The following is a 27,332-nucleotide window of genomic DNA, read 5'->3' as shown; positions in this document are numbered from 1 at the left end:
TTAAAGACTCGACTCCTCATAAGTCTATTTGAACTCTTTCTGCTTTTGTTAGAGTGGTTTATGATGAAGACGTGGAGCACCACAATGACAATACCTGTATGGACCTTTGACTTGTGAAAGATAGAATCTAAAAGTTCACAGAATGCATGAAAGGCCAACCACAGTCCACTGCAAGAAAGACCAATTAGCAATCCACTGCACTATCCACTGTTTATACTTTAAAAAGTTAATTGCTTATTTCTTTACCACTTGTTTCAACATTATTACAAGCTATTAGCAATCATTGATCAGACTTGTCAAAATCATTAAAGCATGCTGTAAGAAACCTTTTCCCTTTTGAATCATCAAGAAATTGAAGAAAATTTCTAGTGGTTATTTCTATATTTCATTATCATCACCATGCTTATTAGTGTGCAATTCAATAATTTATTGTTGACCTAATTTTAAGAGATGCATTGAATGAAATAATTCATTCAAAAATAATGAAATGTTTGAAGTCCTGGGTCTCAGGAAGTTGCTGCTTTGCAAGTGACAGTGGAAGAAGTGTGCATTCAAGAAGGAAGCACCCCTCCCTTGGAAATCTTTTTTTGTTTGAGAACTGAAAAATGTGTGCTCTCTCTACCCCCATTTTACACATGGATGTGTGGAATTTAAATATATTTTGACAAAGTGAAGAGAGCTGTCTCTGTAATATATTGATGTCAATGAGTTTTAAAACTATTTCCCTTGCAGGTTAAGAAGAAAGGCCATGAGAGGAAATGACTAAATCCTCTGTATATCTTCACTGACAGCTGATAATTAGCATGCAGCTTAGCAAAAATAATTAGTTCCCTCTTGAGAAAATTTCCGGATGAATTCTGAGTTGGTGCATCTCAGTTTAGTCTTGTTTCTTTGTCCACTCCTTCCCCCGAGTAATTCATGTTATTTTTAGAGTAGGAAGAGCTCAAGATGAGCTCCCTCCTTTAAACCGAGTCAGCACTGTCCATTATTTGCACTGTGTTTTTCTGGAGATTACCTGAGATTAGAGTTTCTTTTGTCCCCCTCTTCCTGTATGCTTTCTGATTCTTTCATGTAGGCAGTTTGAAGCAGTGCAAAGGGATAAAGAAGTTAGCCATTGCTTGGTAAATATGCCAAGTCTATGGACTATAATTTGGAGCTGAGATTACTAATAATATTATTTGAAGTACTGGCTCAAAAACTAAAAAGAGAAAAAACAATTAAGGGGGAGGAAAGCTTCCTGCTTCAGTTTCATTTGCTTTTAATGTACATCAAACAACTTTCCATTTTGAAGCTCTTTGAAGTAAAAATATTTCAGTTTCTCAAAAGTAAGATGTATGAAACTAAAAATGTCACAAATTGATAAGTCAAACCAAATTAAAAATTCTGTAGTTATTTGAGACAATTCTTAAATATGAATTAAAGGTACTTAAAATTAAAATTGATATTAACCTGAATTTTTCTGTTAATGCTATTGCTATTGAATTATTTTGAATTATGTCAAACCCAATTATTGAATATTGGGAAAACCTTTCATTTTATCTTGTATGTTATTTATTTATATCAGACTGCAAAAATGCATTTGATTTTGGACACATGATCCTTTAGTAGACTAGGCTTTTCTTAGTTGCTTCTATAGGGAGACTATATATAATTTCATTTCACTTAATATATATATGTAAAATAAGTTATAGAATCATTATTAGTAAACTAACAAGCTTTTAAACAGTGAAATGATCTCTTTGCTCTTTGACTCTGGGGACCGAAACTGAGGATGACTAAACTGTATGAGTTCACAATGGTGATAAACACCCCAGTTCACATGCATTGCTAATAGTCAACTTTTCTTATTCAAATTTTGGTATTATTAAATGAGATAATAAGTGCCAAAGCCCTTAAACAGTATGGGACACATAACGACTCAATAAATATTAATTGTTTTTACCACCTTGAGAGTCAGGGTTGTGGGGAACAATATCAGGACATAAGAGGAAATTTTGTTATATAAAATGAGGCATTTCCCCATATTTATTAGACATAATTTTGTTTTTAATAAAGTAATACATATTCACTGGGAAAAAAAATCAATGATATAGAAAAGTCACATTGGCCTCTAGAAGAGTCCCAACAGCCATATCCTGGACCTCATTTTCACTGGTTATTGTAATTTTTAAAATACAATTTATAGTGATGTTTTCACATTTATTTCTTTGTATACTTAACAAAGTGAATTTTTTTTATGTAAATTAGTTTTTATCTTTTATTATGACATGTTTATTTACAGGACAGAGGTGATAGTTTTTCTTTCTGTAAAATATTTTTCCAACATATTGAAAGAGCAATAATTTGTTCTTGTATCTATTCTGTAAATAAATCATTTTTTCAGTTTTTTGTCTAATAGTTATGTTTCCACTTCTTTTATAAACATTTTAAAACACTTAAACTTTATCAAACTTTATTTTTTATCTTGTTTTTATATTTACAATATTCTTCTTACAGATAAAAGATACTTCAATTACTATAGATTTCATAAGGATGAGACAGATGACTGTCTCTCCATCACAAAAGAGAACAGAAATGGAAATATTCTTCTCTGTGCAGACAGGTTTATTCTCCAAAAGCAAATTATTTTAACAATTCAGTTATCAGGAAGAATGGCTCAGGTCAACTAATGAAAAACCCTAATTTTTATTTTTGGCAGATATTCTTCAAGAGTTCATATGATTATATTGAACATCTATAAACAGCAGGTCAACTTATTCAGCCTACTGGAAATACATATTGTAATGAATTTATGTTATTATAGATTTATTCATGAGTAAAGACAGACTGGATAGGTTTATGATTGATACACATTTCATGGTAACAGCTCCCACTCACCCACCCCATAATTATAGGGACCACACTATTTCCCACATGACTTCCACATTTAACCATAGATGAATAATTGATCCCAAAGCATCCAATCTAGAGGAAGCCAGCAATCTATGACTTGTGAACACTTGCTAACCCAGTTACATTCTTTTCCTTGAGAATTTTGAAATGACAGATAGAAATATCATATAGTGGTGGGGTGGAAGCTGGAAGGTTATACAGTTGGGGGCTAATGTAAGCAAATGAATAAACTCTTTAGAATCAGTACAGTGAAGCAGCGACATTAAGAAAAGCAAGAAGCAAGAAGCAAAGATGAACTATCTCTTAAGGTATAAATTATCCTGTGCTTCTGTTGGTTTTCCAATTTACTGTTAGGCCTGGTTTTCTATCCTTGGATTTGCATTACCTTGATTTAATTAATCTCTGTTCATTGCAGTCATTAATGTCCTAACTAACATGGCCACCCATGGCCATAGTCACTTTGGTAGATTGCACTTTGATATGAATTCAGTTGGCTTGTATTGAGGGATATAATATAAGCAGAAGTATGACAATTAATAACATATTTTAGTGATTCTTTTTAGTGATGTTATATACGTTCATATACTGTGTTTCCCTGAAAATAAGACCTAGCCGGACCATCAGCTCTAATGCATTTTTTGGAGCAAAAATTAATATAAGACCCGATTATATTATATTATATTATATTATATTATAGGATATTAGAGAATGGCTTCTCATCTTCTTTCTCCCTCTTCATCTTAACAGCCCTAGCAATATGTTAGTTTGTTCAGTTGAATATATTTGTATAAGTTATTTCAGATCCTTGGGAAGAGGCAAGTTAAATAATTAAGTTAAAATAGAAAATTGGAGTTAATAATGAAGCATAAATATGTATAATCTTTTAAAAAATGTTTCTTTTATAGAATACCCCTGTGTCCAGTATTCTAGGTTTATATCTGAAGGACTAGTATTTACCCATAATGGATACCTTTAACCTTTTCAGACTTAAAGTCAAGGATGTTGGTGAATCACAGACAGGAAGGACAATTTCAGTCTTAGGAAAAATTAAGGATCACAATCAGGATTTTTGCCTGTGGAAATAAAGAAGGAAAATATAAACCATTGTGTTGATATGTTTTGGTTGGTACCTTGATTCTGAAACAATGTATCTACTGAAGAATCAGTCATTGATGCTATTCTGTTGTATGGTAATGATCAAAGTGGAGAGTTGCAGAGCATTCCGTGCACTTCTCTCTTATTGTAAAAATGTTTAAAGAAAACTACAGTCTAGTCATTGGGTCTTATATGTTTAAAAATGACTTTCGGAATGATTCTAGGAAGTGTTTTCATAAGTGAAATGAAATTTATTGACTTATTGCCTAAGGTATATATTTGATATTCAATTTTATATATCCAGACACTTATGACACTTGGCAGCAACATTACATGAGGTAATATGAATGAACCAAAATAAATAAGTTCCAAAATTTCTTATAACTTAACAAAAGTACTCTCTGACTGTATAATTTAAATATAGGAGAAGTCGTAAATGAATATTTTAACTACTCCCCTTTAGGCAAGCTTAAATATTGGACATGTGATATTTAGATTTGTTCATTGACCACTGCCTCCATTTGTTAAGCTTCCAAAAATGCAGGTTCAGCACTGTCCTTTGAAAGACCCTGTAAAAACATCTATGCATTGGGTTTGTTGATAAAACCCAATGATAAAACCCATTTTACAATGTTTTATCACTTTCATTTCAGAAATGCAGTTTAGTCAGTGAACTAAAGATTTTTGAATGTGGAGGGTGATTAATGTGAGGAAACCAATCTAAGAGGTTAAAATGTTGTGTAAAGGTCCCCTGGTAAAATAAATGACAAAGCCAAGACCAGAACCTGGCTCTCCAGATTCTCAGTCTACAGGACTTTCTTTGATGACATAAACATCTATTACTTTAATTCTCGTTGTGTGTGTGTGTGTGGGGGGTGGGGTGTAATTTGAGTATATTTTCATTATGATAGTGTATGTCTATAAGATAGTCATTTAATCTCCAGGCACTTGCATTTCTCCATCAATAAAATAAAAGACAATTGTTATTTAAACTGTTATACTGTGGTTATTTACTATTTCAGAAAAAAAATAGATAAAAGTAAAGGTCATAAGAAATGAACACTTAAAAACTGCATTTGTTGAATGCACACTTTAGTTTTTTTTCCCTTTGCAGTTTCCAAACCATGTCTCCAAAGGAATATGAGTCCTTTTTTGGATCTCATGGGATAGACTTGGCCAAAAGATGGGATGACATGTCAGAATAAAAGTTGATGTAGCAGAATAAAATAAAATTGATGAGTTAGTAATTAGTTTTTATTATTACTGATGAAGAAATAGGGATTACCACTTTAGAGTATAAGAATTATATAAGTGTAGCAGAAATTGTCAAGTGATAAAAACACTTGATGTCTCTCTGTCCATGTGCATACAGAGGTAATGAGGTCCTAATGACCTCACTGGGAAACAGGCAAGTTCATCCCAAAACTGAAATCATTCGTGGGATGACTTCTTTATTGGCTGGGCTTTCCCTCATTCCAATTCAGACTTCTTAATATTGGCATGGACTTTTCCACTACCACAACATTTTAGGGTAGGATCCTCATATTTGATGCCTTCCACGACTTTCTGTCTTTTCCAGCAAACTTATTTCCTGAGGTCTGCACTTTAGTGTATTTGGTAACTGTAGAGTTTAGAGATATGTTAATTCTAAATAATGCGTAACCATTCTTTCATCAATTGTATCCTTTCAAATAATAATTTCCCTGTGCATAAAACTCGGGGAATTTTAGCAACCTACTGAAATACGGGAACCTTTTCTGGAAAAGGGTCCACTTAGCAGCCCTGTTGCAAAACCATAAGTGCTTATACATTAATATAATGACAAGGTGTAATGGCAGTGGATAGCTTTGATCTATTTTTGTTATGGGATTGGATCCCTAAAATGTTCATGTCTTGCTATTTGTGAATGCATAGTAAGGAAGAAAAACAGTATGATTCTGCTTTGACAAATTTATCTTTCAGGATTCAAGAACACTTACTCTCACAATTCCTTTTTTCTTCCTCCCCAGACAAAGCATTTTATTATTCTTTCCATCTCTTCTTCAAAATCTGTTCTCAGATTTTTTATTTAGATGAATAGTCATATGACTCAGTATCACAAGTTTTACCTGTATGTGAGATACTTTGATTTTAGCAATATTAGTTATTTTAAAATAAAAATTTAACGTTAACCCTACTCTACAAAATTTTGGGCATCCACAGTTTCAAGTAGGTATATAGACTAAATACATTCTTAATAGAGGGAAAAAGAGACTTCATCTCTCCTTTCTCAGAAACAATGTAAGATTTGGCAAAATGCTATAAATTGGTCACATTTCATGTTGTTCTCTAGATGATAGTGTTCTAGTCACCATTCTCTATCAGATGCATTAGGCATTGACCTTTGGAAAATGAAGTTATCTTCTAACTTGTCATTATTTCCCAAGAGGCCTCTTCAGAAATTCTTCAGTATGCAGGGCTGAGTATTGGGGGCAGTATTCTCTCTCATCATCAAAGGCTCTCAGATATCATTTACCAGTCTTAAGTTTTGAACTGCCATATGCGATTAAATACCTTCAACAAACAAACAAACGAATGTACACGCATGAGAAGTCTGCCTGATTCTGACTTTCTAAAATTAAATGTGTATTAGTCATAACAAATAGTTTGTGATTTCTGATGTAGGGATGAATGCATAAATACTAGCCAAAAGCACATTGGTAGAAAGTAGATCACCAGTTTTATCAGTCATCCCCACTGTACTGAGTGCTACCATGTGTTACCTCATTGTGTTAACAACCCTGATAGTTTCCAGACTTGAACAACTTGATTTTGGACATGATTTTCAAAATTAATTTCAAATGGAAACACTCTTTCTGAGTTGGTGTTCATCTGGAATTAAATGGACACACTTTGGGAATATTTATTGTGGATCTGGGATTTTTGTTGCCCATAGAGAAGTAAATATAAAAGTCACAATAAAACGACTTTTCCACGTAGCACTTTACATTAAAGATTGTGAAGAATAATTCTTTCTATATTTAAAAACATAGCATATTTACTTCACATATTAAGTTGAATTAAAGTTTTTAGATTTGTAAACTTATAAAATATTTTAATTTGTTCACATTAAAATTTATTCTCTCATGTGATTTCACTGATATGTGGTATATAAACCAAAAACAACAAAAGAACAAGACAAACAAATGAGAAACAGAAACTCATAGACACGGACAATAGTTTAGTGGTTGCCAGAGGGTAAGGGAGGTGGGGGGGGGGAGGTGAGGGTAAGGGGGATCGAATATATGGTGATGGAAGAACGGACTCTGGGTGATGAACATACAATGGGATTTATAGATGATGTAATACAGAATTGTACACCTGAAATCTATGTAATTTTACTAACAATTGTCACCCCAATAAATTTAATTAAAAAAAAAAATTTATTCTCAATTGTACTCTTTTTTAACATGATGCACAAATATTTTTCATTTTTTTCCAGTTTTGAGATATAGTTGATATATAACATTGTGTAAGTTTGAAGTGTACCACATGTTGGTTTGATATATGCTATATTACAAAATGACCCCAAGAAGTTTAGTTAGCATCCATCACCTCACAAGTTAGAATTTCTTTTCTTATGATGACAACTTTTAGGATCTTTTCTCTTAGCAACTTTCAAATATACAATACTGTATTGTTGATGCACTGTGTATATTTAATTTTTTTGCATAATGAATTTTAAAAGCTTTATGTTTCTGATAAACTGAATGTTAACTATACAGTTCCAATAGGTCTAAAAATAGAGCCATGAGAAAAGTGTTATAAAGGTATTTGTATTTTCTCTTGTGTTTAGTGTCTTTTTTTTTCTTTTGCATTTCAGAGCTCTTGGAATTAAACAGAACATCAATCTTTCATAGCCCTTTTGGATTTCTTGATCTCCATACAATGCTGCTGGATGAATATCAAGAGAGACTCTTTGTGGGAGGCAAGGATCTTGTGTATTCCCTCAGCTTGGAACAAATCAGCAATGGCTACAGAGAGGTATGGAAATATCAAACTGTACTTCAGGACGGAAAGAAAAGGGGTGAGGGAGGTATCTTCTTGCATGGGTGTTATTTGGATTATTTTTGTCATGATCTGAGTCATAATTCTTTTTAAGTTCTTTAACTTAAGTTTATTAGGGTGATTGGTGAATAAAATTATATAGGTTTCAAACGTACAATTCTATAATACATCATCTATATATCATATTGTGTGCTCACCACTCAGAGTCAGTTCTTCCATCACATATATTTGATTCTTTCCTTTCTTTATAGTGTTTGAGATATTATGGGATATAAACAGTTTGATTAAAATGAGTCATAATTTTATTGAAAGTATTCATTAAAATGAAATCATCTTGAGAAAAGTTTCCAAAGCATCAAGAATATATAATATTGACTTTCTAGCACACCACTGATATCTGTATTCCCAGAAGACTTCTGATTGGTGTATTTGACATTCCTCCTGCATGATGGCCCTTTTCACCACTCCCTGAGACCTGGGTTTGGAACATGATGATTTGCCAGCAGTTCTTCTAGGCTCTATTACTCCCAAAATCCCAGCCTGAAGAAATATGGGTATGTGATCTCCATATACCTTAGTCATATAGTTCTGTTGGTAATATCACTAATTCAGGTAGATTAAAGTTTAATATTAAAATAGGCAAGTGCCCAACATTTTCAAGAAAAGATGAACTATGATAGAAAAGTAGTTCCTTTACAAGTGGAGTACAGCATTAGGAATAGAGACAGTGGAAATGTAATGGCTGTGTGTGATATTAGAGGGATAGTGGATGGGGGGATGGGGATTGACACAGTGTGAGGGATGTAAATGATAAATGTCTAAGTATTACTTTGTTTTGTGCACATGAAACTAATAAAAAAAATTAGTTCTTACAGTCTGTGATTATACAGAGTTAAATTGAGCTACATTTTTTTCAGGCCTATATCAACCATACATAAAACATGCAGAAATACTATTTAGACCATGGTATTTTTTGGCTTGAATGTATGTATTATGCAATATTTTTTTCTTTATAATTTACTTATTTATTTTTATGTTTGTCAAAATGATCGATGTCCACATTTTTAAAAGTCATTTAAAGAAATTTATGATGCAAAGCAGCATACTTCCATCCCTGCCAGTTTCTAATCCCTAGAGGAAATCACTTAAAACTCTCTTGCTGTTTCTTCTGGTTCCTACCTCCATATTTCTAAATAAACTGTGTACTGTACTTTCTTGGTATCATTGATTTTACACACTATCTGTTGACTTTCTGTGAAGGAAGATAAGCTTTCTTTTCTTGCAGCAGCATGAACTGGACTCTATTACTGGGCACCACTTCAACAGCAACAACCCCAGTCATCGGTACCCCATCTCACTATAGCTATACCACGATTTTTGGTTAAGTGGTAATTATTTATGTTTTTATAATTAAGAAAATAGATCACACTTCATTCTTGTTCTTTTTTCTGTTTTTCTCTTTTCTTTTCTTTTTTTTTTTTCAATTTTCTTGTTTTTCCTGGGATTAAATATTATCCCATGTTTCCATTTGCTTAGATTTTTAAATTACTTTCACTAAGTTTTGACCAAAGTCTCAACACGAGTTTTTATACTCTTCTAGATGTAGTAAAACACGTCAATTTCCATCAGTTCCAAGTTTTTGGATTTTAAATTAGCAATATCTTTCCAGGTTCTCTTTCCAACTTGGAGTTTAGCTTCACTATCATCCTGGAGCATCCTCTTGATCTCCAAATTGTATAGAACCCTTGTCTTCTTCTTTTCGGATTTAGTCTGACATTTTACTGAAACACACCTACTAGATTCTTGAAGAAAGATCCAAAGTAAAATTTTGAGTTTTGTATGTTTGAAAATAATATTACTCAACATCACACATCATTGATAGATAATGCAAAATTCTAGAATGAAAATCATTATTTTCAGAATTTTCAGAATATCGCTTCATTGTTTTCAAACTTGCAGTGCATCAACTGAAAAGTCTGATGTCTTTCTCATTTCAAAGTTTTGTATACAACTTGTTTCCTGCCACCCTATCCCCCTAATGCTAATACCGTGTGCCTCTGTATATACATTTTTTTCTCAAATTTCTCTTAGATTTGATTTTTATTTTTTCAGCCACTGTGCTGGGATGAAAATGGGCCTTCTACAGGGACCCCATGCCCTTCAGCTCTGGAAACTGTTGATTATTTCTTTGATAGTTTTCCTTCTTTCCATTTTCCTCTGGACTCTCTTTTCTAGGACTCCTGTAAATCATATTGTTTTTTTGTTTTTTTGTTTTCAGTTGTTTGCCCTTATTGTTTATCATACAGACTTTGAATCATTTCTCCCGATTTTTGCCCATAACCACCCCTCTCTTATTCTCACAGGGACTCTAGACTTCCTTCCAATTCCTGAGCATTTTTAAAGTTCCTTTCATGAATCAGCTTGCTTATTGGCTCCCTTCACATGTAGGCATTTCAATTTCAGCTTTCCTAGTGTGCAAAGCCAGTCAACACTTGTCCATATGTTGTAGAACTTCCAAAATGTTGCTGATATTTCTTTGGCATCTCCACTCAAATTCTATTTGTACTTTTTGGTTTATATCCTTTTACTGTCATCTTAATAGTTGCAGAATGGAGTGGAAGCACATACTGTGTTTTCCTCTGACGCTTTTCTGTTTTTCTATCATTTTTAATTCTACTGTGTTTCCCCGAAAATAAGACTTAACCAGAAAATAAGCCCTAGCATGATTTTGTAGGATGACGTCCCCAGAACATAAGCCCTAATGCATCTTTTGGAGCAAAAGTTAATATAAGACCTGTTCTTATTTTTGGGGAAACACAGTATTTTCTCCGTAGTTCTCAAAAGAGATGATTGATATATCTTTCCTTTTCTTTACACACACACACACACACACACACACACACACACACACACACACACATATATATATATCTCAGTAAGTCCTCAGTTAACAGTCAGTAGGTTCTTATAACTGGCAAGAAGAGGTATAATGAAACCAGTTTTACCATAGGCTAACACATAAATAAGAGTTAAGTTCCTACAATATCTCATCAATATTTAAACGATACTATTTAAGTACCGGCTGTGTGTGCGTATATGTGTGTGTGTGTGTGTATTTGTATATGTTACACACATCTCTAAGATTGTCTTCTTCTTCCAGTCAAATTCAATGCGTTTTATTTTGGCCTTTTAATTGTTTTTATTACTCAAAACAGCTTCTTTTTTTTAAGTTTACCTTTCTGACTCTGTGCTTGTGCCATCAACACTTTCACAAGTATTTCTGGTCTTTGATAAGGAAAGTACACTTGATCCTGTCACGGACACATTTAGCACACATGGATCCACCATAGGCCCTGCTGACATGTTTTTTTTGTTTTAGACAACCTCATTAGAACTTTAGGTCTCACAGCACGAACTCCATGAAGTAGGCCTGGGTACATGCCACATGCAGATTTTGGTGCTTTCCCAACTTTCTTGGTATAAAGGGAAACAATTCTGTTACCAGGGGTTCCAGACAGCCTAATTTTGTTAGAAGCTATATTGCAGAACAGCCTCCGATGCTATGTCAAACGCTGGACCATTCTGAATGCCTGTAGACACCGTCTGCAGAAAAATTCAATGTATTTTTCTTCCCTTCCTTGGATGGTATTTTTCCCACTAAAGGTGGTATTCACAGCATGGCTTTTTTCTTTTTCTCTCAGATCATTTGCGTGCTCTGATCTTCTGTGAAGGAATATGTAAACTAGGAATCATAAGTATGGGGATCATAGAACCATCTCTGCTGTGGACTGTCTTGTGTGCCCCCAAAATTTTATGCTTAAACCCTAACCCCAGTACCTCAAAATATAACTGTGTTTGGAGATGGGGCCTTTAAAGAGGATATAAAGTTAAAATAAAGCCTTTTGGGTGAGCCCTAATGCAATCGGACTGGTGTCCTTATAAAGAGATGCACAAAGAGACATGAGGGATGCACACCCACAGAGGAAATACCATGTGAGGACACAGTCTGAAGGGAGCTGTCTGCTAGTCAGGAGGGAAGCCTCAGGGGAAACCGATACCCCCATCTTAGACTTCTAACCTCCAGAACAAAACATATTTGTTACTTAAGTCATCCAGTCTGTGGTATTTGTTATGGCAGCCCTAACAAACTAATACAGTCCCAGGTTAAAATTATGAGTATGTGAGTATTGAAAGCTCCTTCAAGGGATCTGACACACCCAGAAGACTAAGAATCTACATTAAGGAAGTTAGTTCTTAAACAGTTGTCCTTGGATCATCAGGATCATGTAAATCTCATCAAGTGGGTCCCTGGAATCCACATTTATAACAAGGTTTCTAGAAGACTTTATGTATGCAGAGTCTCTTACCAATTTTCCTGAGCTGTTTTTTTTTGTTTGTTTTTTTTCCTATGTGGAACTAAATCCAAGAGATAGCAGCTTTCCACTCTAATGTGATTCCCCTTTAGATGAGGGGAAGTTGAATCATACACTTATTCTCCTTTATTGTTTTGGCCTAATTATACCTTCAGGCCTTTAATGCTGAAAAAACTGACTTTTATGGAGGAAATGACCTGTGAAGACTACATAAGCATAAGAGACCTGGATAGTGATGAGGTTTTATGAACTGCAGCTTAGGGAGCTAAATAAAATAGTGTGTGGCCATAGAAGCTGCAGGGTGCCATCCAGCAAGGATTCAAGGAAAGTAGCCACACTAATTATTAAAGTGAATAACTTTCCTGCACTCAAGGGTAAACCCTCATTTTATGGGGTCTGAAATGTATATAGTTTGGTGGACCTCTTCAGGAAATATAATTAATTCAATTGATAAATTTCAAAATTGATAAGGCTCCTCTAAGGAACATGAAATAATAGGTGCTAGTAAGGAGTCCTGAGGTTTAAACTTCACGTCTGTAAAATAAGCTATAAAATACTTTAATGTAATGGAGAAGATTCAAATATGCATATTTTTCATAGCACAATTTGAATATAACTATAATAAAGGTCCAAATGAAATACTAAGAAAGTGTACAAACTCTAGGGCTTGGGTGTTCTGCAGGACATATAGTTTAAGTTAGACTTTAAATGATCGTTGGAATTTTGATTCACACAGACTGGTAATGGGAATAGAATGAGTAAGAAGGAAGAAGGACAGAAATTTTAGAGCAGTTTGAAATAATGACTAATATCTTTGGCTGAAGTAAATAGGTGAGGGAGGGGAGCATGTGGGTGGAGCAGAGTTCCGAGTGAATGTTAAGGACAGAAATATGGTTGAAACCAGATCCTGCGACTATTAATTGCTACGCCATTGAAACTAATCTCGGCAATTCAGGAATCAGTGGAAGATTATGAATATGTGCATAACATAATTAGAATTGTAGTTTAGTGTGACTGTTTTAGCAGCAGCATGTCAGATAAATGGGAGGAAGAAGGAAGAGAACAGAGCTACGAAACCAGTAGTAGCAGTTAGAATGTAAAACCAGCTCCGTCTCTCCCTAGCAGCTTATGCCCTTTCCACTACATCACAGCACTGAGAAACAGGTTACTGCTTTCGTGTGATCTTCATGTCTCTTAAATTGGTCATCAGCGTACCATTAGTCTATTAGTTCTGCCTTTTGTTATGTTTCTTTCTTCTTGGTTCTCATTCCCTTTGCATGACTACACTTTATCTTAGTAATGGTTAACAAATTAGTGGAATGGTTAGTTGTTGGTGAAAAAACAAATCAAAATTATTAAGTAGTTTGAGGTGTAAATTTTACTTTATTCCACGAAGAAATAAAAAATAGATACGTTTGCTTATTTAACTTATATTTTATGGGACTTCATAGAATGTTTCCTATTTAGTAATAAACTTTTTTCTAACCAACTTTCACCCATATTATTTCTGTTTCTAAATTTCAGCTTCTTTTCTAAAATTATTCTCATCACTATTATTTTAAGCTAAACTTACACTACTCAATTTGTATATCGGTAGATATAGCTCTGTTAAACACTTCTGTTTGTAAAACTATGTACACTTTCTCATTCATTCAACTTAACTGCATTAAAAGTGAAAAAAATCTTGTATATTAGAATTTAACTTTTTATTGTGTGGGAGAAAGGCATTAAACTATAATTTGCATATAAATGGCAGATGGCATTTCACATTAATGATAGCAATTGAGTAAATTTCATCCATTAAAAAGGGCATGTGTCAGGCCAATAACATTTGTGTAGTTGTAATATTGTCTTAATTCACCTGCTTTGGAGTATAAACATTTCAAATACAAATCTTGTCTGAAGTCCAAAAAAATTAAAATTCTGGCATATAAACTACTTGATAAATGACAGTCATTATAATTAAGTATTAAAAGCATAAGCACTCAGGAAGATAATGTGTGTCAAGTTAAAGACTACCATTTATAAACCATTAGGACTCTTAACGTGTTGTATTTAGAATATATTTTCTTGATTTTAATGGTATTTATAGGACATATAATTAAAGCATACATTTACGGACTCTGGTACTGTACATATATGTAAAATACATGAAGGAAAACTAAAATATAAACAGACATTTTCCATTAGAATTAGGAAGAGAATATTAGATGAATTTATAATAGTGTCTTAGTCACTTAAATATATTCCATGAAGAGAAAAATATTAACTGGATCATTTTATTTATTTTTTTAAGTTAAAAAGGCAATAATCTTACTTTAGACAGATATCTTCTTTGTTCATTTGTTTTTGCTCTCTTAAATCTGTGAATATCAAAATGTCTTGTAACAATCAGTTGTTAAATCCTTAATTCTGGTATAATTATGAAACCCAATAGGGAGTCCAGAAAAAAAAATTACTTTGTAATTTACTTTTTATTTTATTTTTCTCCTCCGAGATATATAAGAACAGTAAATGGCCTGTTAATATGCATTGAAACAATTAAGTTATATTGTAGGGGTATTCTGATGAAATGATGTGTATTTAACCTTTTGCTTTTCGTACCTTTTTTGATATAGAGAATTTGGAAATATCATTACACCCTGTTGTTTAACTGCCTTTAAAAATGTTTTGTGCAGAACAAATAGCTTAATTTTATGGGTTTTGTTGATGCTAAACTCTGGAGCAGAACCAAAAGATATCCTGACTGCCAAAATAAATGAAGAAAATTACTTTCCTTACTATCTTGGAAGAACATTTGTACATGATAGCTTTAAAATAACTTTCCATTTCCAATGAGTTCTTTGTCATTTTTTTTTTCCTCACCTGAGTGACCATTTGGATGCTAACCTGAGCCTGTTAAATTTTGTTTTAAACAAACCAAAAAACAAAACTTGAATAAATTTGTATTTACATTGTTCCTTTGGAGAGTTCCAATGTGTTGGACTTTACCGTGGTGAGTGTTCATAATTTAATCTTTTACATCTCTCCCTTCCATCTACCAAAAGTGATCTGTTAAAGATCCTTTTCTCTTCCTACGAAATCCTACCAGTCTTTCAAAGCCTAGATTATTGCTAAAATCCTATAGGATTCCTTTCCTGATTAAACTGGAAATTACTTATTTCATTCATTTGACACTCATTACAGCATTTTCATGTCAGTAAATCTTCTCTCTCAAACTTTGCTGTAAGTTTTTGTTTGTTTGTTTGTTTGTTTTTGTTTTGTTTTGTTTTTAGTGAATGGACTTTTCAAAGAATGTGATAAAGGTATGTTGATTCATACAAGTTAATCAATAGACACTGAATAAGCAGTGACTGCATTTAATGCATCACACCCGGAAGGCATTGGCAGGAATACAGAAATAAATGACTTCCTTGCCCTCTATAACTTATAGTCTAATAAGAGAGGTAAAGTAGAGAAATCATTATAGTTTTAGGTAGAGACAGTAAGAAAAACAGTATAAAGGATCAAAGGACAGAGAAATACTACCTGTTGAAAATGCTATCAGTAAAGGTTTTGTTGTGAAACACTTTGTAAGATGTAACTGAAATAATGATTCCCTTATTCCTAGGGCAGTTGCCGTTATTAGGTTTGCTGCTGCTAGAAACAACACACATTCTGACAATCCTGAAAAGGCCATTTATTTTTTACTGTCACATTATTATTATCTTTAGTTTGTGTCAAGAACTGTGAAGGGCCAGAGATTTTATCCCACTTTCAAGACAAGTTAGCCTGCCATAGTTTCATCGATGCTGGCAGAAGACATGAAATCCTTGGGCCAGAGACAAATGATTCTAGTATTAGTCACAGCATAGCATGTTTCCCTCTCAAGTCCCACAGGAAGTGAGGCATAGCGGCCCAGGTAGATGCTGCACATACAGTGAATATGTGTTATACCTAATTAACCAACCTCAAGCTTAGAGAACTCCCAATTTTATAAGAAGCCTGCTAGCAAACCCGTCCAACCTTTGCCCAGAGAAAGACATTATCTTTATTAGATAATGTACATGAAACAAAACTTCCATTTGCTCTGAACAGAGATTTTATCTCTATCTTCCAACACTGTTTGAAAAGATAGTGCAGAATAAAAGCTGTCAATGGATGTGTAAAAATGCTGTAGAGAATTTTCCCCAAACTATGTTCAAATAAGGCTAGAAATACTCGTTATGAAGTAGTGATTTAGGAAAATATAGGGTCATATGTTGAGGTTGTTTTACTGTCCCAGATATTATTTCATCATTGGTATATTTTTCCAAAGAATTGGTTAAGTTGTCTAATACTTTGAAATTTTGGGAATACAGATTAAAGAAGTCATTGTTTTACATAATGATGAAAAGTGAGTAAGAAGCGATGCTAATATTTTAAGAAGAAAGAGCCCTGCATCTCATTAGTTAAGTGTGTTAAGAATACAAAGCATTATTCTGAATCACAGTTGAGGTATTCTGTAATTTATCCATGCGATAAGCGAATTAGTCATGAAAATCTTTCCAATGATAGATGATCCTACAATAAATTCGTATTTTCTTTATGTGTTCACACACACATTCTAACATATCATTTTGAATAATTTATGCATCCCCAGTAAAATCATAATTCCAAAACCAAATTGAATCTCAAGTTGGAATGGATTTTAGAAATCATCTGAGAAAATATATCCCTGGGTGTATTTTTCCAAAATAATAGAATATAAAATTTATTAAGTTCTACAGCTGCACTTCCAGGATCCTTTCTCTATAATGGTATTAGTGACTCTCCTCAGGCTGATACGAGGCTGCACCTGAAACTGACATTATTGTATTTATGTGATACCTTTCCTGAATCATACACAATCCACGGATGGATTCAGTGCTACAATCAATAGAATCAATTGATTCTATTCTAGGATTTTATGTCTGTGCTTTTGGCTTTCTGGTTGGTTTCCTTTATATTTATCCCTACTTTTTTCCTTAGTCTTTTTCTCTGTGTTGCAACATAAAAAAAGAAAGAAAAAAAAGAAAAAGTCATGTGTTATTTAAAAGTTTATACACTGTACTATGAAAGCAAAAGAAAACCTTCTGCTGAATATTGTTGGTAAGAAATTGGGGAGAGAGCACTACACTAATAAGAACATCCAAAGTAATATTACATACCTGTATTTCAAACCATAGAGTGCTTACTCCTATGATAGGATCATCATAATAAATGCTATTGCTACTACTTTTATACATTCTCAATATTTTTCATGTATCAAGAACTAGATTTGGTCACATAATGTGTGAGGTAAGTGACAAGCCTCTTCCACTTCTAGCATGTTAAGTGCCTAACCTGTTATTTTGTGGGACAGTTTTTAAAAAAGAAACTTACATCTTGATCTCATATGGGATTTACACATATATATCTGTTTCAAAAACTAAAATGCCTACAGGGGTCAGTCAGGTAAAAGAAAAGTCTGAAGCAAATCAGAGTGTCTGTTTCATTGAAAGAATACTTCAGACTTTCAACCCCACACAGAAATGCAAACCTGTTGCTTATCTTCAGATTTTTCTAGAGAAACCAGGAATGTGAATTTTTATGCAAAATTTCTCATTGTTGAATGTTGGGCACTTATTAAAAAATAATTAAATAGTGTGCTCACTAAATAAAAAATACCTTTAATCAGCAACATCTAATATACAGTTCGATAACCATAATGTAATTCCAGGCTAGCAGAGCTGAGGATGGGATGGTGCTAGGAGGAGGGAGGAGAGATATCAGGGAGAGATAATAGGGATCTTTAGGGAACAAACGATAGCCATGGAAAACCCAGTCTGGCATAGTGGCCCAGGCCTAGCAATAGAGTCTGCTGACAGCAAACATTGACACTAGGGACTAGGAAGCTGTACATGAACTGTTCTCAAACTAGGCCCTGGGGACTCTTAAGCATCCTGAGGAGGAAAGGCTATTTTGAAAAAAATAATATCTTGAGAGGCCCAGGCTACTCTATGGGGAAATTTCTGCTTCTTCACCTAAATGTTGACTTGGGAATGGAAAGTGATTAGCTACAAAAATAAAAGAACCATAGACATATTGAGGTACCTGGCTCAAAATAGTCACAGAAGTAGGCGAGCAAGAGAGAACATCTTAGGAGTTCAGTAGACCAGTGCATGTGGACCCAAGGTGCACTGAAGTGCAATGAACTTTGGAGGCAATGAAAAAAAAAACTACACATTGTTCTGGAAAGAGCCAATATCCCTCAAAATACAATCCATAGTCACCTGACCAGCACTGCCCAGGAAGATGATACGTTAGTACACGAAGGTGCACCATGGAATTCCAAGAGATACAAGAACGGGGGCCGATTGAGAATTTTCAGTCAGCTGAGGGAGGGCAATTGATGCAGCAGATGCAGGGATATAGTATTACTAGGAGGCCTAAGGTCTTGAGGCACAGGAAACGTGTGGGGACTTACTGGTTACTAGTTACTTAAATGGATCACATTCCTGGTTCCCCACCCATAGATCTAATCTACATTGTGGGGTTGGACAGAGAAATAGGCAATTTTTTTAAAGAAGCTCCCAAATACTACTACTTCTTTGATAAAGTTGTGGTAAGGACTAAATTCAATGTTGAATCTAAAGTACTCCGTACAAAATTTAGAAAGCTGATGGTGCCAAGTGTCAGTGAGGACTGCTGGCGGAGTATAAACATGCCACCATTCTGGAGAACAATCTGGCACTACATTTACATGAAATACATGCTTACTTTTAGACCCAGTGATTCTGCTCCTAGTTATACACACCGGTGGTATTTTTATACAGATCTTGAAGGATGTGTACAAAGACGCACCAGGGTTTGATGTGGAGATTTGGTGGCAGTCTGGGTGTCCATCACTGGGAGAGGAGATAAGAAAATGTGGGTGAGGGGAGCCATACCTTGAATATTACAAAGAAATGAGAAACAACAGACTGTATACATAGAACTATGTACAGGAGTCATAAAAATCCAGTTTTTAATGAAAAAGATGAGAAAGACTACATAAATTTTAAAATGTGCCCCAAAGCAATAATATACTTTCTAAGAATATATGCAAACAGACAAACAAAAAAATGTCAGTAACAGTTTATAATGATTACCGCTTGGCAGGATGCAAGTAGAACATAGAAGAGGAAAGAGGAGGAAATAAATAAGACAGAGAGACCTTTCAAAATCAATGATATTAATGAGCCATGGGTTGATTGGATGACAGACTCAAACCTCTGCACATTAATTTATCAAGCAAAAGAAAGGAAAACTAAAATTAAGTTATTACTACACTATCTTGCACATAGAGTAATTAATTCTACAGTTTAAGCAAGAACAGAAGCAGTCTCAGAAAATAAAAGAAAATGACAGAGAAAATTTCTTTCATAAAAAAAACAACACACTTCACAGTCAGAAATTTGTGGCATCAGATAACAAGTACTTAATGATTTCTGCCTGTGACCCCAGCAAAGTGTTAAGTACAATTGGAGATAAAAGAATAAATATTTGATATAGTCTCTCCAAGGAAGAAACCAAAATACTTGAAATATAATGAAAATTTCCTGCAATCCAGTGGGAAACTGGTAGAGTTAATGTTTTAAAAAATAAAGACCATCATGTGGTGTATTATTAGGTGATGCATTATAAATATGCACTTAAAATAGTAATTAATCCTTTAATCCTTTCATGCAGGAAACGTTACTGAGTCCAGCACACAGCAAGGTCTGTGCTTAGTAGAAAATTGCAAAGTGAACTCAAGGAGGTGCCCGACTTAAAGGTGCAGACAGGTTCAGGAGACAGACTGGACTGTGGAATATGGCAGGTTTTGACATACAGAATGGGGCTGGTTAAAGTGTGGGTGGTCCTTGAAGGGCTGAGATATGAGGTGAGCCTTCAAAAAGATTCTTTTAAAAAGTCGTAAAGTTTAGCATGAAGTGAAAGCTCAAAGATAAGTGTCTTAATTATGCAAATAATGATGTAAAGAAGATAAAGTCTTGCTTTATCCTTTCAGAACAGAGAACAAAATTAAAATGTATTGCAATGCAGAAAAAAATGAAATGGTTCTTCAGTGTGGTTTATTTTTATGTGCAGTTGCATAATAGTACATTATCTTTTATTTCAGATACACTGGCCTAGTACAGCACTAAAAATAGAAGAATGCATAATGAAGGGAAAAGATTCAGTAAGTATTATTCATTGTAAATTACACAAATCATCAATTATATCTCTCATCAGTCACAAAAGACTGAATGCCTAACCGTTTATTTACTTTAAAAAGCACATATGCAATTCACTTCAGGAAGAAAAAAAAAAAATATATATATATATATACACAATTCATGTATAATATATACATGCACATTATATATGTATATATGTATAATTATGTAAAAATTAATTTCAGTGTAGAGTTAAAGGGAGCTGAGGTACCATCCAGAACTTTGGTTTTTAATTTTATTTTATGATGTTTTAATCAACTCAGATTTATAAAGTCCTTATAGTAATGTTTGTTTCCTATGTATTTGGGGGGAAAAAAATAAAACAAAATAATTGCAGGTAATTTTTTAATTCGAGGCAAAGCTAAACACACTGTGAGATTTCATGTCACTTTGTTTAGTGAATAAGAAGCATGAAGAAACAGAGAAAGAACAAAAGGTTTGGAAGAGGAAGGTAAAGGAAATAAACATTCCTTAGGTTTGCCACAGTGTTTGTGGGGTCTTTCCTATTTCCAGAATCAGTATTGCGTTTCCCGGCAGTTCCCTGCAGTGTGCGAGTGGGAAAAGGCTGTGCAGCAGCACCGCCCCTGGCAGAGTGGCCCGCACACGAAAACATGAGTGAAAGAGGGACCTTCACAGGCAGGGGTAGCTGGTCAGTGATACCGGATGCTTCTTCAGAAGACAGCACTCGTATTTCCTTTTGAAAGTTAACTTATCCCCCCACCCTTTTTTTTCCCAATAAGGAAACAAAATACCATGTAAAAGACTAACGTATATGATAGCAACTCCAGATTCTCTGCAGTAACTGGGTCTCAGTAAAGGAATGAGTCAAGACCTTCTTGCTGCTTTGGTCCACAGCATGATACTGACTAATTGAACACACACTTAGGCTATTTCAGTCTAAGCCTGGCTGAGCCAAAATGTGGTCTAATTGGCCAAGTCAAGTCGTGACAGTGTGTCAAGAGATGAAAAGCAGGTGCTTATAGCAATATGAGAATAGAATAGTTTACCCATCCCTGAATGAGTACATTTTTCCAATTATATGGGTCACCCACAGAATAAAATGCTACACGAGTGGGAAATTGAAGAGATAAATATATCTTGTGTGCCCTGGATAATCAGTTTAGTAGTGAATTTTTCTTACCAAGGGAATGCTATAATCTGTATCATTTATGGTGAGATGGTTCTGCTGGATTTTTCATCCTAATACTATTATACGACAGACGTTAAAATCATAATCTCTCCTTATAAAATATTACATTTACTGATTATTGCATGTATTGATATACAAGTAATATTAACATTATAAGAGTTTAATGTTTCTCTCATAATTTATTTTAAATGAAGTAGCAATGCCTAATTTGCCAACAAGGTGTTTGCTAGAATTAATTTAACCAAGTTGGTATGAGGCAATTTTAAACTTTTTTTCATTCAGCCTACTGATCGTAAAACTCACCTAGTGATTGATGTATTAAACTTTGTTAAGCATATGATATGTATTAGATACTGTGTTTGATTAAGTGAGAAATACAAAGATTTGTAAAATAAAGATTCTGTCCTCAAAAAGATTACAGTTGAATCTCAGTGTAGGCAAACTAGATCTCCTGGGTGGAGTGCAGCCTGCCATAAATAAAGTTTTATTGGAACACAGCCATACCTACTCATTTCTGTATTGTCTCTGGCTGCTTTCATGCTATAGCTACAGAGGTTGAGGTTCAGTTGCAACCAGAAAGGTGAGTAGTAGAAACCAGATCACCCATCAAACTAAATACTCTCTTGTCCTTTATAGAAAAATGTTGCTGATCCCTAGGCTGTAATCTTAGTGTAATAGGTATACAATGTTATTTTTATTGGCTAGCTATCTAATTTCTTGAAAATTCTCTATGCAAGTGTTTTATGTAAATTTATGAGTTTGAAGATATGACTTATTTTTCCAAACATCAAAATTCTGTATTGTCCTAAAGTCTGCATATATTTTCTTAGGAGTAAGGAAGCTTTTTCTAATTATTGGTTTTCTGACTTTATGCTGATTCATTGTTTATATGTACTTAAAAAAATAGCAGCATTGGGAATGACTTAATTACTTAGTGGAACATATTGCCATGCAAATCTTTATGCTTGAATAAATTTCTGAACGGTGCTGTTTTTTATTTCTAAATTTTGTACTAGAATACATGAAAATGATATTCTCCCACTATTAAATGTAATTCCTACATCACTGCCAACTAAAATGTACATTCATCATCCTGGCCTCTTCTGCTGCTCCTTGTCCTTTTTTCATCTTCCTCTCTTGCCCTCTATATTCTAGGGAGACTTACATATTTGATTTCCAGGCTTAGGAAAAACAAAATTCAAAATAGAACTAAACATTTTTATTCTACTAACCAATTTCTTTTTTTTTGCCTTAGAGTGAATGTGCAAATTATGTTCGGGTTTTACATCACTACAATAGGACACACCTTCTGACCTGTGGTACTGGAGCTTTTGACCCACTTTGTTCCTTCATCAGAGTTGGATACCATTTGGAGGTAAGCTGATTTCATTCATTGCTTTGAATAAAAGTAATCATTAAAAGAACGTTAAAAAGTAATGATTAAAAGAAAGGTGGTGGCATTTCTTTTGACAAAAGAGGAAAGCATTGTGATCTTCTGGTTCAGTTTGCTTGAGTCAGAGGAATGATCTTTCTGGACCTTTAAAATCTTTGTCAGCTGTAAAAGCTGTGAGCCAATTAATTCTTTATGTATTCATTCACTGAACAATTTCATTTACTTAATTTGTTTACTTAAAATATTTTTTAATGACAAACTATGTTCTCTAGTGTGTTCTTATATGAATTTTTATTAATGTAAACACCAAATTAGAATGAGCATATATGAACATACATATGCATATATATATACACATACATATATATATACATTTTACATTTATATATATAAATAAAATTACTACATATTTTTTTTTATAAAGGACATGCAAGGACTTGTTGATCCTGTAATTACTCCTTAACCAGATGAGGTGGGGAGGTGGAAATGGGGGGCTGGGTGAGATTGCAAACTGACAAGGTAAATATTAGTGAGTGAGAGCTATATGTCTCTCTCCCCCAGACTCCACTGGTAAGTGATATGGTATAATGAAAGAGAATATCAACTAAATTCTGGCATGCACATAATGTTTACTAACAGGCAGGCTTGAAGATCAGCCATATAAACTGTTTCAACAAACTGAGTAAACTCTCAACTCTCATTTATTTTAGGAACATTTTGAAGCACCTTACATCATAGCATACTCTGAAGCATATTAAACAATATTCTGATGGCAGGATATGTTACATTTTATTTCGGTCAGAAGGCAGAATCCTGCATTATGACAGGATGCAGACAAAACAGTGCTTTAGGTATTCTGTAGTTAAGCAGCTAGATTCTCTTGATTCTTACTCTTCAATTATGAAAGGACAGAAGTGACTATAAAATATTTTCAGCCAGCACATACAAAAAACAACATTCATTTCACTATTGGAAAACTATTTCTGATATTTCTTATACTAATAGTTAACATTCAGGTGAACATATAATTAGCATGATCTGAAGCGCTTACTCTAAGGTGCCTCTGGAGAGTGCCTGATTGAGGTACTTCATCTGTTAAATAAGTGTCATTATAGGCAGGGTTTTTGATTAGCGTATTTTAAATGTTAACTAACTGCCCCTAATTGTACACTAAAGTTAAGTAGCATGCACAAACACATCACATTGTGTTTACTGATTATTTTAAAGAATCAGAGCAGATGCTATAATAGGAGAACTTTAGACAGAGATGTAGGAGGCAAATGAGTTCAGTGCAAAGTCAGTATATTTACACATATACACATATACACTGTACACACACACATATGTGTATACAAACACACATATACACATATATACAAAATCAGATTATGTGCATCTGAGATACAGATCTATTGGAACAAATCCTCTCAATTGTCATGTACATGAAAATGCCTTTGTTTCATCTTTATTTTTGAAGGATATTTTCCCTGGATATAGATTACTAGGTTAATAGGTTTTTGTTTTTTTTTCTTTCAACATCTCAAACATGATTTATTGTCTTCTACTCTTTTTCTGATGTAAATTCAGATTACCCTGTCTGTCATTGTTTTATTTTTTAACATTTTCTCATTATCTTTGGTGTTCAGCAGTTTTTCTGTAGTATGCCTATGTGTGTGTGACAGTGGTGGTAGTGAAAAATTGGTATTTATATACTAAGCTTCTTGGATATAGAAGTTTATGTTTTGCACGTAATTTGGCAAATATTTTGTCATTATTTCAAATAGTATTTCTGTCTCATTTATCCATTCCTCACCTTCAGGGATGCATACATATTTGATATAGTTTGTGTATTGTCCCACAGGTCATTGAGATTTTCATTTTTATTTCACTTTTGTTTCCTCTGTTTTACAAATTGGATAAATTCTGTTGATTTATTTTCAAGTTCATTAGTCCTTTTTTCTGACATCTTCAGTATTCTGTTAAGCCCACCCCATTAATGGTTCATACAGATACTGTACTTTTCAGTTCTAGAACTTTCATTTTGTGTATTTTCCATTTTCGTACCGAGCATTCCCCCAAATTTTTATTTGTAATTACTATATTTTCATTTAAGCCCTTGAACCTATTTTTAATTACTGTTTTAAAATCCCTATATGTTCATTTTAACATGTGGGTCAACCTAAGGTAAGTTTGCATTGAATGCTTTTTCTCTTGACTATGGAGCATATTTTCTTGTTTCTTTCCATATCTAGTAATTTTTATCGTACACTGGACATTATATATTACATGTTTCATTCTGGATCCTGGATTCTATTATCTTTTGAGGAAAGTTAATTTTTTATTCTGGCACACAGTTTACTTGGCTGGATTAAAATTCAAAATTATTTTATGATGGGTAGCAGCCACAAATCTCTTTCAACTTTCCAGCCACTGCTTTTCCCAGTTTGTTTGTACACCTGAATTCAGGTGTCAGCAAAGGATGTGAGAGAGAATATACACACAGATTTCAGGGTACCTCCCTCAGTTTCTGCATATGTCTTCTGGCTTTTCAGCTGATCTGGTACTTTACATCTCTGTTCTATGACTTATCAAGCTAATAAGTCTCTAGCTCGCTGCTTGATTCTAGCTTCCTCATAACGTGAATAGGAGGTTTCCTTGAGTGAGAAACTGTTCAGCTTTTGTGTGTTCTTCATTAATCTCTAGTGCACTCAAATGATGGCTTAGTTCATCATGATTATCTATAGTAGAGTTAGTCCAATACAAGCTGCATTGTCATTACAGAAGTGTAACTTCATGTAATTTACCTTCATATGCATGGTATTGAATATTTTTTCTCATGTAGCTATCTAAGTATTAAATATGATTGAAAACATTTTGGAAAAAGATTCTGTATATGTCATAAGAGGATCTTGTAGCCATATGATAATAAGAGCATTGATATTTTTCCCCAAATTCCATTTGGAAGTCTTGATAAAATATTATATGAGAAAGTGAAAAGTTACAAATTATTATAGACAACGCAAATACTTTGATTAAAAAACTCAGAGGCAGGCACATATAAGATAAGTTGCAGACATTAGTTGGTTGGGAAACAGTAAGATATAAAGCTGGGACAAACTGGTGCAGGATTTTAATGATAGACAGTGGAATGCTGTAGTTATTTTAAAGACAGCATGGAGAGCATGAAGGAGTTTAAGCAGAGTGTTTGATTGACATGACATTAGTAATGTTTTGGATTGATTCAAGCAGAGAGGTGAAAGGCAGAAGAAATTATAGGATTGAGAGGATATTTAATAGCGTTGACACAAAAACAAAGGAAAGGAAGTGAGGAACTGATGTGAGAAGCTGCTCAGTAGGAGAGTTTATGTAACTTGACATTTTATTGGATGTGGCTGATGAAAGGGAATTGGAAAACAATTCCAATTTTATTTCTTGATGATTGGGAAGAAAAACAAAGTATTTAGCAGCAAGAGGGTTCTAAGGAAGCAGAGTAAGTTTTTGTGAGAACATAAAAAATGTTCAGCTTTTCTCAGTTATAGCTCTTTCATGTCCATGTACGGTTGTTTGAAAAATTGATCCTGGAGCTAGGGGAGGGTGTAATCAGAATAGATTGAATTATTGAACCCAAGAGAGTTAATGGTCCCTGAAGGAGTCTCTCACTTTCTCTCTCTCTCTCTCTTGTTCCTCTTTCTATGTCTGTCACTTCTTCTTTTTCTTTCACTTCTTTCTCTCTCTCTCTTCCTCTCACTTCATCAAACTAACTTGCAGAATGCCATTATTTAGGTAGAATGTCTAGGGAATATCAATGTAAACACTAAGCAGATGGAGTAATATAAGGCAAATCAGGTTAGTGTAAATTTAGAATCACACTTGTAAAAGGAAAAGAAAACATGTTATAATGATACATATCATTTTAATGTTACAGAGAGGGCAGTTTTGATGAAGGGATGAGTAATTAGGATGTAGACGATTAAGAAGTGACTGAATAGTGACAAAATAATGGCAGTCATATTACCTATTTAATCCAGAAATAGAATTGTTAAGAAAAGGAAATATGGGGAAAGATATAAAAGGTGTGGAATATTGAAAGAAGTTTCTCTTAGGAGATAGAGAAACTTAAATTATGTATCAAATAAAAGGATAAG

General features: G+C 33.9%; 1 protein-coding gene and 1 pseudogene across 1 annotated transcript in view; one reads left to right on the top strand and one right to left on the bottom strand.

The window, feature by feature from the left end:
* SEMA3E (semaphorin 3E) overlaps nucleotides 1–27,332 on the top strand; it is a 242,110-nt gene that overhangs the window by 135,080 nt on the left and 79,698 nt on the right. The window contains exons 2-4 of the mRNA XM_019746903.2: nucleotides 7,850–8,010; nucleotides 20,548–20,607; nucleotides 23,050–23,169. Coding sequence (XP_019602462.1) covers nucleotides 7,850–8,010; nucleotides 20,548–20,607; nucleotides 23,050–23,169 — 341 coding nt within the window. The remainder of the gene's footprint in view (nucleotides 1–7,849; nucleotides 8,011–20,547; nucleotides 20,608–23,049; nucleotides 23,170–27,332) is intronic.
* Nucleotides 11,241–11,615, bottom strand: LOC109455363 (large ribosomal subunit protein eL34; annotated as a pseudogene).

Source organism: Rhinolophus sinicus, linkage group LG09 (assembly GCF_036562045.2).
Source record: "Rhinolophus sinicus isolate RSC01 linkage group LG09, ASM3656204v1, whole genome shotgun sequence".
NCBI classification, from domain to species: domain Eukaryota; kingdom Metazoa; phylum Chordata; class Mammalia; order Chiroptera; family Rhinolophidae; genus Rhinolophus; species Rhinolophus sinicus.
The sequence above is the reverse complement of the archived record's forward strand: the minus strand, read 5'-3'. Positions and strand labels throughout refer to the sequence as shown.